General features: G+C 35.4%; 1 protein-coding gene across 3 annotated transcripts in view; it reads left to right on the forward strand.

Annotated features, from left to right (window-relative positions):
* Nucleotides 1–12,408, forward strand: part of LOC134212150 (non-lysosomal glucosylceramidase) — a 44,643-nt gene extending 32,235 nt beyond the window's left edge. For all 3 annotated transcript variants that reach the window (XM_062689754.1, XM_062689756.1, XM_062689757.1), the window contains exons 4-9: nt 2,942–3,456; nt 3,514–3,769; nt 3,833–3,946; nt 4,011–4,125; nt 4,192–4,321; nt 9,299–12,408. In XM_062689754.1, the coding sequence (XP_062545738.1) occupies nt 2,942–3,456; nt 3,514–3,769; nt 3,833–3,946; nt 4,011–4,125; nt 4,192–4,321; nt 9,299–10,395 (2,227 nt within the window). In that variant the 3' untranslated portion in view covers nt 10,396–12,408. The remainder of the gene's footprint in view (nt 1–2,941; nt 3,457–3,513; nt 3,770–3,832; nt 3,947–4,010; nt 4,126–4,191; nt 4,322–9,298) is intronic.
* Nucleotides 12,409–13,031: the final 623 nt, after the last annotated feature.

The raw sequence follows: 13,031 nt of genomic DNA on the forward strand, positions 1-13,031 counted from the left end.
AAACAATTCGTTAAATTTGTTGTAGTGGCCAGATGGGGAACCCCTGCTGGCAGTTCCATTTCGAGAGATATACTCTAATAATAATTTAGAGATCTGAGCTACTGAGAATCTGTTGCACTATGCGAAGTATGATGTTGAATAAAGTTGTTGTTATTTGCATGTAAACCTAACCAGACGTGTTTATTTTATCCTCTATCAAATGTCTTGCCATCTTCCTCCAGATACCACCTTTAGCGTGAATTATACATTTTACTTACAAGATGTCACAGTGGCGACGAGGATAAATAGTGTTTTATTTTAGAATTTGTTTTTCACGACCTCGTGTTACACCATTTGGCGTGAATAATTTTTTTGGTGCTAAGTTAGAAGTGAAGTGCTTTTGGTGAATCAGGATGATGATTCGCGTGTTTTTTATGTGCACCGCAATATTTTATTTTTCATTTTTGTTACGATTTTTGTTAGCTTTTCAATAGACTTTATTTTTGCGAAGAACGGGGATTTTTCCTTAGTGCCTTGATCCGCTTTTGTGTACAGTGTATTGTACTTTTTCTTCGCACATTTTTATTCGTACCGTTTCTTCAATAAATCGCCATCACACCCATCACAGTTGCGCTGTACAATAATGGTTTACTGCGATTGAAGCAGGGATTGAAGCGTGAATTGTTATTCCTTTTTATATGTGTGATAGTGTACTGTTGTTCGATTTGTGTTTTGGCGGTAGAAAATTAGCACAATTTTTAATTGCATTTGTGAAAGCATGCATCTATTTAAGTACTATCAGGAACATTGTTTATCACAAATGTGGATTGCTTATCTACAGGCGGCAGCTCAAACATTGTCGGTAGTAGGTCGGTTTATCATCCGACACTTTTGGATCATTCAGCGACCCCACATCAAGTTTAAATCTTTGGGTGACATTGTTTTTTTTATCAGTGAGTGTATAGTGTTACCTGTTGTTTTGAGGCATTGTTTGCCTGTGTTTTATTTCAGTTTGCCGTGGTTATAGCATAGTTTATTTTTATTTTATTAGAACACAATTGTATCCGGATAATATATAGATCGTATTGAGAACACTTAGACATTACATATGGTAATAGTACATAATATAAAACATGTTTTAATCTCAACGCGTATATCAGCATCACATAACAAATACAACATATAGCATTTTAGGCATATATGTATGTAGTGTATATTGGAATTCAATAATAACATATAAGCACAGAAGATTAATTCAAAGATAGGTATTTATACGTAGAACGACACTTTATGTTAATTTTAATTTTATTTTTGATGTAGCTGTTCAGAAGCTGTTTGACTGTATGGAAAGAAACCTGTAAGAAAAAAAAATTGCATTACTGAAAGCGTTTTTCAGTCAGAACAATATGTACAAAAGGACGAAAATATAAGTAAGTTGTCACTAAGAAGTGAATTGGATAAATAAGTATCTTCTTGAGGAAGGAGGTGTTGTAGTGGCCAGATGGGGAACCCCTGCTGGCAGTTCCATTTCGAGAGATATACTCTAATAATAATTTAGAGATCTGAGCTACTGAGAATCTGTTGCACTATGCGAAGTATGATGTTGAATAAAGTTGTTGTTATTTGCATGTAAACCTAACCAGACGTGTTTGTATTATCCTCTATAAAATGTCTTGCCATCTTCCTCCGGATACCACCTTTGGCGTGAATTATACATATTACTTACAAGATGTAACAAAATTAAAACTCTAATTATTGTTTTTGATAGTTTAGGGATCCAACTACATAGTGTAGAGGTCATTTGTAAAACAAAACCCAACTTAATTCACCCAGTAGTGATACTGCCTTTCTCGCATTTAGTCAAGACACCAATCTTATATGGTGCTCATATGGTTCTATGTACCATTTTCTTTATAACTTTAAAACGCAACGGCCGATCGTTATCAAATTCAATAGTGATCAACCCCCTGTCGAATGAAACTTGTTGCGAGAAAATCGGTTGATGATTACTAAATAAAAAGTTGTGATGTTTTTCTGAGCTTTTGTGCACACACATACACACACATACACACATACATACGCACGGACAGACAGACATTTGCTCAGCTCGTCAAGCTGAGTCGATTGGTATACAACACTATGGGTCTTCGAGGCTTCTATAAAAAGTTCGTTTTCGTAGTGAAATGATAGCCTTTCGGTACAACTTTGTTGTACGAGAAAGGCAAAAAATCGGACTGTACTATTTATATTACAAAAAAAAGTCAAATCCAGTTGAGATGCCACACCTCAGGGGGAGATTCCGCACGTGGAAAATGTTGGAGATAAATAATATTTTTCAGAAAAGCATAATTATTTATATTTGTATCTCAACCCAAAACACAAACAAATTCATCGCGTAAACAATTTCTTATTTCTACTGTGTAATAACACACAGTCGAGGATATTAGTCATTGACAAATCCGAAAGTTTAAATTATAACAAACCAAAAACAATAAAACATATTTTGTTATAAATTTGATAACATGTTCATTCGAAACGAAAGGCTATTACTAAACTATATCAATAGTTGTTATTGTGATATCTGACTTTTTTACAATTTTTATATGATTGTGTTGCATTGTCCTTGTCGGAAATAAATCCCATTATTTCCATCAATGCACATTTATTTGAATTCATTTGAATGTTTTCCATTTTCTTTCCAAGGGAAAAAACATAGTTTTGTCAATTATTGCGGAACGCAATGATTGATCGGGCTAAATTTTAACAGCGGAAAACTGAGCCACGTTTCCCGTCGAATACAACTTTTCGCGAGCATTTCAGATAAAGCTAAGTACCAAAAAGTGTGTCTCATATGGTCGGGGTCCTGCCAAACCGCACCAAGCGCCAACAAAAAAAATACCAATTTTCTACACCTAGTTTACAATATATTCCAATAATTTCTCCCAATTCAAACTATTTTCAGTCGACCCAAGAGCCCCTTATCCAGCTGGGAAACCAACATCAACTCTTCCAAGTGCAACTACACGGCCCTGTATCCCCGTGCTTGGTCTGAGTACGATCTGAGTGAGTACGGCATTAAGCTGATTCAGCGTCAGATTTCACCCATCATTCCCCATGACTACAAGGAGAGCTCTCTACCGGCGGCCGTTTTTGTGTGGACGGTGGAAAATGTCTGTGGCAAGGATCGGCAGGTCACGATAACGTTCACATTCAAAAACGGCACCGGTAACAAGAAGCAGGACGCGGAAGGAAATAGCGAGACGGCCGAATTCAATCAGAGTTTGGCCAAAGGTGTCAGTATTAAGCAAACCATAGCGGACATGCAGTGCACGTACTGCGTTAGTTGTAAGACTTCTTCGGAAATTAACCTTACGAGGTGCTTGAAGTTCGATCCAACTGGAAGCGGTGAAAAGTTGTGGAATGACTTGAAGGAGAATGGAAAGCTGACGGAGGCTTCCGTTGATGAAAATTTGAAGAGTAAGTTCAACTTAGAATCTAAAATCACATCAATCCACATGTATGATCTTTTTCTAGGCAAGGACGTGGCTGTGGCAGTCAGCGCACAAATCCTAGTACAGTCGGAAAGTAGCTCCGATTTGGAGTTTTCTCTAGTCTGGGACATGCCAAAGATACACTTCGGTAAGAAAGCGAAGGAATTCTACAAATATTATACCAAATACTTTGGGAAATCTGGTGATGCGGGACCATCGATATCGGATTACGCTCTACAAAACTACGGAAAATGGGAAACATTGGTGAACGAATGGCAGCGGCCTATACTGGACGATAGGTAATTTTTAGAATGTAGTTTCTTGAGCAGCGAAAATAAGTGTTCAAATGTCTATCATTCCAGTGACCTTCCGGACTGGTACAAAAGTGCCATTTTCAATGAACTGTATTTTATTGCCGACGGTGGGAGCGTCTGGCTGACCACAGATGATGCTGAGCTTCCGTATGACGATCCTAGGTTAGTAATGTTTGTATCTTGTGATCTAGAGATTTAAAAACTAAATTTGAATCATTCATCACAGATTGGCTTATGGAAGATTTGCCTATCTGGAAGGGCACGAATACCGCATGTACAATACGTATGATGTACACTTCTATGCTTCTCACGCTTTAGCCAGTCTTTGGCCCAACCTACAAGTGAGTTGTACATCAAATCACACTTCTATCGTAACCGAATTTCACACTTTAAAACATGTTGTTTAGGTAAGTTTACAATACGACTACAAAGACAGTATTAACCAGGAGATAACCGAAGGGCGGAAGCATCTCTACGATGGAAAGATTATTCCGAGGAAAATCAAAAACTCGGTGCCACATGATTTGGGAGATCCAGGTGAGTGGTCTTTTTGAATGAGCACAGTAATAAGCTAAATTGAAATTAAATTAAGCATTTAAATCATTGTGGAGTTTATTTCGACAATATGCAAACGAGACCTCTTGATGACCTTCTGTTTTTGATGGTTCATCACATGTCACATGTCATAATGATTGTTTCAATTAATATTAATGCATCTCTTAGTTATAGTTCATATCAGGCCTACAACTGCGAGTCCATTCTCCCTCTTCTCAGTTTTTTTTGTTTTTCGTGTGAACACATACACACGGACTTACAGACATTAGTTCAGTTTGACGAGCTGAATCAATTGGTATTTAACATCATGGGTCTACGTGACTTCTATAAAAAGTTCGATTTTGGAGTAAAATGATAGCCTTTCGGTACAACTTTGTTGTACGAGATAGACAAAACGTGGATAAATGTACACCGCACAAATAAACAGCACGATGGACCGGGACGGCTGTTGTTCCTTGGCAAGAGATAAGAGAGAGAGATAAGCTGCTTCATAGCTTTATCCAATCCAATCCAAATCTAATAAAAATTCAATTCAAATGCAATCCAAATACAATGGAAAATAATTTAAAATCTAAATCTACTCAGAATTTATTCCAAATCCAATGGAAATCCAATTCATGTCCAATCCAATTCCAATTCAAATCCAAATCTATTCCAAATCCAATCCAATACAATTCCTCAAGCTTCCAAGCCAAATCCAATCCAAAATCTATTCCAAATCCAATTCAAATGCAATCCACAGCCAATCAAAATCCAATTCAAATCCGATCCAAATTTAAACCGAATATAATTTAAATCCAAATCGTGGAAATCCAAGCATATTCTAATTCAAGTCCAATCCAAATCCAACCCCAAATGCGAACTAAATCCAAAACCAATTCTAACCCAATCCAAATTCAATACAAATCCAATACAAATTCATTTGAAATCCAATCCAAATCCAATCAAAACTTAATCCAAATACAATCTCAATCCAAATCCAAACGAAATCCAATCCAAATCCAAACGAAATCCAATCCAAATCCAAACGAAATCCAATCCAAATCCAATTCATTTCCAATCCAAATTTATTCCAAATCCAATCCAATTCCAGAGGCTTCCAGTTCAAATCCAATCCAAAATCTAATCCAAATTCAAGTCCAACCCAAATCCAATCCAAATCCAATCCAAATCCGATTCAAATCCGATCCTAATCCATTTCAAATTTTATCCAAATCGTATGGAAATCTAAGTATAGTCTATTTCAAGTCTAATCCAAATATAATTAAAACCCAACCCAAATGCAATCTAAAAGCAAACCCAAGTCTAACCCAATCCAAATCAATCCAAATCCTATACAAATTCAATTGAAATCTAATTCAAATCCAAATCCAACCAAAACTTATCCAAATTCAATTCAAATACATTTTCAATCCAAATTCAATTCAAGTCCAATACCAATTTAAAACCAATCCAAATCCAATGGAAATTCAATCCAAATCCAAATGCACTTAGAATTCATTCAAAATTCAAGCCAAATCCAATGGAAATTCAGTTCATGTCCAATCCAAATCCAAATCTATTCCAACTCGAATCCAATACAATTTCAAAAGCTTCCAGTCCAAATCCAATCGAAATTCAATGGAAATCAAATTCATGTCCAATGCAAATCCAATCCGAATCCAAATCTATTCTAAATCCAATCAAATTCCATAAACTTCCAATCCAAAATCTAATCCAAATTCAATCCAAATCCAATCCAAATCCATTCCAAATACACTCCGAATCCAATCCAAATCCAAATCTATTCCAAATCCATTCGAAATTCAATCTAAATCCAATCTAATTCAAGCCCAATCCCAATCTAATTGAAATCCATCCTAAATCCAATCAGAAACCCAATCGAAATTAAAATTCAATCCAAATCCTATCCAATTTGAATGGAAATCCAATTATAGTCCAATTCTAGTCCAATCCAAATCTATCCCAAATGCAATCCAAATCCAATTCAAGTCTAAATCAAATCCAATCCAAATCCAATTCAAGTCCAATTTAAATCGAATTTCAATCTATTTCAAAATCAGTTCAAATCCAATCCAAATCCAAACTCAATTCAAAACTTTCAAAATTAAAATCCAATCTAAATTTAACCCAAATCCAATGGAAATCCAATCCACATCAGATCAAAATCAAAATCATATCCAATCAAAATCCAATCCAATCCAACCCAAATAAATTTCAATTCAAAGCCAACCTGATTTCAATTCAAATTGAATTCAAATCCAATACAATTCAAACGCAAATTCAATCAAAATCTAATCCAATTACATTTTTAATTCAACCCGAATCCAATCCAAATATCCAATTCAAATCCATTCCGAATTTAATCCATATTTATTCCAAATCCAATGAAAATCCAAATATCCAATCCAAATTTAATCCAAATTCTATCCTATTGCAATCTAGATCCATTTCATATGCAGTCTAAATCCAATCTAAACCCAATCCAATCAAAATCCAATCCATTCCTAATCCGAATCCAATAAAAATTCAAATCCAATCCAAATACAATGGAAATCTAATTCAAGTCCAATCTAAATTCAATCTAAATCCATTTTAAATCTATTCCAAATCTAATCGAAGTCCATTCTGAATCCAAATTCAATCCAAACCCAATCTAAATGCAATCCAAAACCAAATCTAATGGAAATCTAATCCAAATACAATGAAAATCCAAATCTAACCCCAATTATGTTTAATCCAAACCAAATCAGATTTCAAGTCACATTTAATTCAGGTTTAATCCAAATCCAAGTTCAATCCAAATCCAATCCACATCCAAATCAAATCCAAAATTAATCCAAATCCAATCCATAACCAATGGAAAGCCAATTCGAGTCCAATCCAAATCCATTTCATATGCAATCCAAATCCAATCCAATTCCAATCCATTTCAAATCCAAATTCAATACAAATCCAATCTAAGAGCAATTCAAATCCAAATCCAATTCAAATCCAATCCAAATCATATTCAAATCCAATCAAAATCCAATTTTCAAGCCAAATTTCAATTCAAAGCCAATCAAATCCAATCCAAATCCAATTCAAATCCAATTCATAGCCAATCCTAATTCAAATCAACTCCAAATGTAATCCAAATCTAATGGAAATCCAAATTCAATCCAATTCCAATCCATTACAAATTCAAATCCCATCCAAATTCATTTAAAATCCAATCTAAATGCAATCCAAATCGAATCCAAGTCAATTAAAATCCAATCTAAATGCAATTGAATCCAAATCCAACTAAAATCCAAATCTAACCAAAATAAATTTTAATCGAAACCAAATCATCGATTTCAAGTCGCATTCAATCCAAGTTCAATCCAAAATCAATCCATATCCAATGGAAATCCAATTCGAGTCTAATCCAAATCTATTTCATATGCAATCCAATCCAAACCTAATCCGATTCCAATCCTTTTTAAATCCAAATTCAATGCAAATCTAATCTAAATGCAATCCAAATCCAAATCCAATCCGATCCAAATCCAATCCAAATCCAATTTAAATCCAATTCAAATCCAATCCAAATCCAATCTAATCCAAATTCAATGGAAATCCAATCAAAATCCAATTTGATCCAAATCCAATCCAAATTTCAATTCAAATCCAATCAAATCCAATGCAAATCCAATCCAAATCCAATTCAAATTCAATTCATAGCCAATCCTAATTCAAATCCACTCCAAATGTAATCCAAATCTAATGGAAATCCAAACCCAATCCAAATACAATCCAAATCCAATCCAATTCCAATCCATTCCAAATTCAAATCAAATCCAAATTCAATTAAAATCCAATCTAAATATAATCCAAATCCAAATCGAACCCAAATCCAATCCAAAACAAAATCCAATCTAATCCAAATCCAACTAAAATCCAAATCTAAACCAAATAAATTTTAATCGAAACCAAATCAGATTTCAAGTCGCATTCAATCCAAATTCAACCATATCAAAAACCAATCCAAAATTAATCCAAATCCAATCCAAAATTAATCCAAATCCAATCCATATCCAATTCAAGTTCAATCCAAATCCAATTTAAATCCATTTCAAATCTAATCCAAACTCAATCCAAATCCAATCCAAATTCATTATCATCTGAGCACTGGATTTTATCTTTGCTTCTGCAAAGATATTATCCCAAATCAAAGAGCACTCTGAAAAGATATTATCATTTGAGAATATGATGATGATCCTGATAGCCACCGCAGTTTGGATTTTGTTCGCGTTGCTAAGGCGTTGCTACAACAAAAGTTGCGGAAAAATGTTTCTCCTTGACGAACATTGTACTTTGCTTCCTGAGTGGATACATAACTAAGATCAATTACCCATCATTTCATTAGTATCTTTGCTCAAAAGATCGAATGGGATGGTTTGCAATGCCTGAGTAAAATCCAATCCAAATCCAAACCCTACCTAAATTCCAATATAAATCCAATCTAATTCCAATTTAAATCTAAATTTAATCCAAATTCAATGGAAATCCAATCAAATTCCAATTTAATCCAAATCCAATTCAAATCCACTCCAAATTTAATCCAAATCCAATCCAAAACCAAATCATATCCAAAACTTCACTTCAAAACTTCTTCTTTCCAAAACAATTCACATTTTCTGACGCCTTTAACTATTCAAAAATTATTGAAACAAGTAATCGAAAAAGTGCTATTTTTCAAGTTGTCTTTATACTAGTGAACACTTAACTGGATGCTCTCGGCTGTTTAGATTTTGCACCGGGGATTGAGCAATGAAAACGAAAGTTTGTTGAACACGTGCAGCACTTTTTCAGATTTCTTCTATTTTTAAAATAGTTGTAGACCTCACTGAAAAAAACAGTCAGTGGAAATATACGAATTATACATATTTCAACATTCCCAGTTTGATTAAATGTTGTTCTTTCCCATTCCCCCAGGTGAAGATCCATTCAACCTGATCAACGCGTATCCGATACACGATGTTTCCGAGTGGCGGGATTTGAATACAAAATTCATCCTCCAAGTCTATCGCGACTACTACACGCTCAACCACTACGCACAATTGAATGCAGAAAATTCCAGTAAATTTAGCTCAATAGAGTTCATCGACAAAGAAAGCATGTACGAAACGTATGTCCAAGACAATCGCAACAAAGTGTCTCAGGAGGAGAAACAACAAAACAGGAAATCCGCTTCGATGTACATAAACGAAACCAACGGGAAGGTGTACTTGATGGATGCCATGACCTATCTGAAGAGCATGTATCCCGCCTGCAAACAAGTGCTGGAGAAAACGTTGTTGTGGGATACGGATAACGATGGTATTATAGAGAATAGCAAGTGTCCGGATCAGACCTACGATACATGGGTCATGGACGGGCCTAGCGCATACTGCGGAGGGCTTTGGTTGGCCAGCCTGCACTGCATGTCCGTGATGGCCAACTTGCTGGACCAATCGGACGATTGTATCAGGTATCGTGAACTTTTGGAGAAAGGTAAGGTGTCATTCGAGGAGAAGCTTTGGAATGGATCCTACTACAGGTTCGACAGCCAGAGTGTGTCGAAGAATTCGATCATGTCGGATCAACTGTGCGGTCATTGGTATTTACGTTGCTGTGGGTTTGATTACGATATTGTTCCAAAAGAAAATGTTAGGACAGCTCTGAAAACAATATATGACAACAATGTGATGGGTTTTTGTGGGGGAAACATGGGAGCAGTCAACGGCTACGTGCCAAGCACCCAACCCAATAAAGATGGAAGAGCCGATGCGTCCACAATACAGGGGGAGGAAGTGTGGACCGGGGTAACGTACGCCCTAGCGTCGACTATGATCCATGAGGGAATGTTCACCGAAGCTTTTCAAACTGCTGGCGGAATGTATCAGGCGATATCTGAAAAAATTGGCATGAATTTTGAAACACCCGAAGCACTGTACGCCGAGCGTCATTATCGGGCAATTGGTTACATGCGACCACTCAGTATTTGGTCAATGCAAACGGCTTGGGAACAAAAGAAGCAGAATAGAGATTAGATTAATAAGCGTTAGCATAAATGTAGAAGATATATTTTCTGTTCTGTGATGGGACAAAACTAAAACTCGTATTCAGATATATGGTGCCGTTCTGTAGATCTAGTTTTATACTTTAACAATTTCTATACTTTTATCTAATTTATCCAAAAAGTAAAACATACAATCAGTAGATGGTTAATACAGCATTATTATATTACCCTTATGTGTTTGAATCCTATTTCGAACACTTGCCCTCAACTATTGGTGCTTGAATCAACGCAATAAATCGTAGTAGAGTCTGCATCCGCAAATACTGCCAGAAACTTATATGGCGATATGTATCCAGCGTTGTTCTGCACAGCATTAAGAAGTGTCGGCGTTCCACAGTATCTTTTCGCAAAAATCTTCTAGTTTCGGCTCGTGCGCAGAGAAAACTGTACAAAATCGATTTAATAACCTGCAGCTCAATTGGTCTTCTTAATCTCTAAGTTAAGCGAGACATAATGAAATGAATATTATCCACCGAAAATCAGTCATACGTGGTGGAATTATTGACGAAAACATTAGTTGTGGAGGAAGAAAACAGTCCAGGGAATGCTCTGACTGCTGTCGGCTTCTACTAGTTATAGGTTAAAGGGTTGCTATCCGCTCGGATATCCGCTTCCGATGCCGGCTGCTGATGCTACCGTGGTTCTGTTTTTCTTTGATTGTTTTACGAAATAAATAATAGCATGAAGAAATGTCTACCATTTCCATCACTGGTCCTACATTCTCATTGCTCAGCCAGTTTATCATTTTAGGCATTCGTAAATCTAATGGAAATTTGTAAAAAAAAAATACCACATGAAAATTTTCTATACCGTACCGGGATTCGAACCTAGTCACATTCAGCATGGTTTGTTTTGATACGCGTTTAACCGCACTGAGCTTTACATAAAATAACAATTATTTGCAACTAAAATAAATATGTTTGAAAGTTCTGATGGTTTACTATGAGCTGCTGTTCACGTATTAAAGTCAGCGTCATGCCGAGACCAGAATTTGCTTTCGGATCATTGACTTTACCCAATTTGAGCATGAATATGTAACTTTGAATAATAATTGTAATATCGGTGATATTATTTATTCTCAAACTATGACCAAATTGGACTGTGTAGAATGTATTGGTCTATGGTGGTACAAATAATATTTATTAATGTTTATATTCCTTTAAAATAAGAACATCGAGCTTACAGGCAAAAATATTCTTAGCATTTTGAATATATTTTTAAACATTTCATAGCTACGTTGACACCGTTAAATTTTCTAAATGTACAATTTTATTGAACCAAGACCCTCACAATTGGTGCTTTAAACAATCGATCAACTTCACAGTTGATGTAATAATTTGAAATTGTTATAAACATAGCTTTTAAATTTATACCTTGCCGGAAAGAATCCAATTCTATTACTTGAAAGACTAACGCTTTGAGCGCTTGTTGCATTTTGTGGTCCTCCAAGAATTTTTTTTCAAGTCTTTAATCTTTTCTTGAAGATGAGTAATGGAAATATATATATAGATTATATTAAGTAGACAAAAATTAAAAAAGGCGTGGGATTGCTAACGGATTTTGTGAGAGATGAGATGGAACCAAATTCCAATAGAAAAGAAAACAAAGTTTAACAAATTCCCTAACAAATATGGCATGGCTTAATATATTGCAAGCTTTTCGAGACCTTAATATCATGTTCAAAATTACAAACAGATCAAAGATCGCAGAAGAAATGTAACGTTCAATATTTTAAATGTACTTCCTCTTACATTAAAAAGATGAGGGAAAATATTAGAATAAAAGTGTATTTTGAGACCTGAAACTATATTACACAAGTTTCGTGCAAGCAATTATTTCCACACTCAATCCCATTAGTTCAAACACACATAATTTGTAGAATGAAAATTAAGCCTACAATGCGCTGAAACTATGTGTGGTGTTATTTCGATAAGTGTAATAAAAAGATGCTGGCAAAGGTATTCAATAAAAAGCTGTAACCGAAGATTTTTACATCTTTCATAATCCGAAACTTCCCTATCAACCACACCTGATAGTTTAGTCTTAGAGTCTTACATCCGAAAATAAATGAAAAAAATACTCGCCTATCATCTCTGTACTCACTCCAGATTTGTAGCATATCGTGACGCTTTTCGCAAGTTGTAACGATAATGTACTGATTCAGTAAGATATACTCCATGATAAAAGATATTTTAGTTACTAGATAAAGATTGTCGCTTCGGTTCCCTTTGTTCTGCTGTCCGAAACATGTGTGGTACTAAAATGTCAAATCGTATGTATTTTTCCTTCATTGACATTTAGATCCCCTATCCTCGCCAGCAAAAGATGTTCCGGACAGCGACGACAGCGACAATCTTTATCTGGTAACTAAAATATATTTTTTCATGATGCATTCACACAGCTGTTAGAAAAAAAACGCATCGGCAAATGAGCAAGGACGAAGAGTTTTATCAAAGCTTCTCAGACACGGGGTGTCTGCATCTTCTCCATAACTGCAATTCGATAGTTGCAACAATTTTGCAGTTATCGGACAGCTGAACGTCAAAGCTATTTCAAAGTCTATGACAACTGCAGCGCGCACAATCAGATGCACTTTTATTGCATCTA

The sequence above is a fragment of the Armigeres subalbatus genome, chromosome 2 (assembly GCF_024139115.2).
Source record: "Armigeres subalbatus isolate Guangzhou_Male chromosome 2, GZ_Asu_2, whole genome shotgun sequence".
Taxonomy (NCBI): domain Eukaryota; kingdom Metazoa; phylum Arthropoda; class Insecta; order Diptera; family Culicidae; genus Armigeres; species Armigeres subalbatus.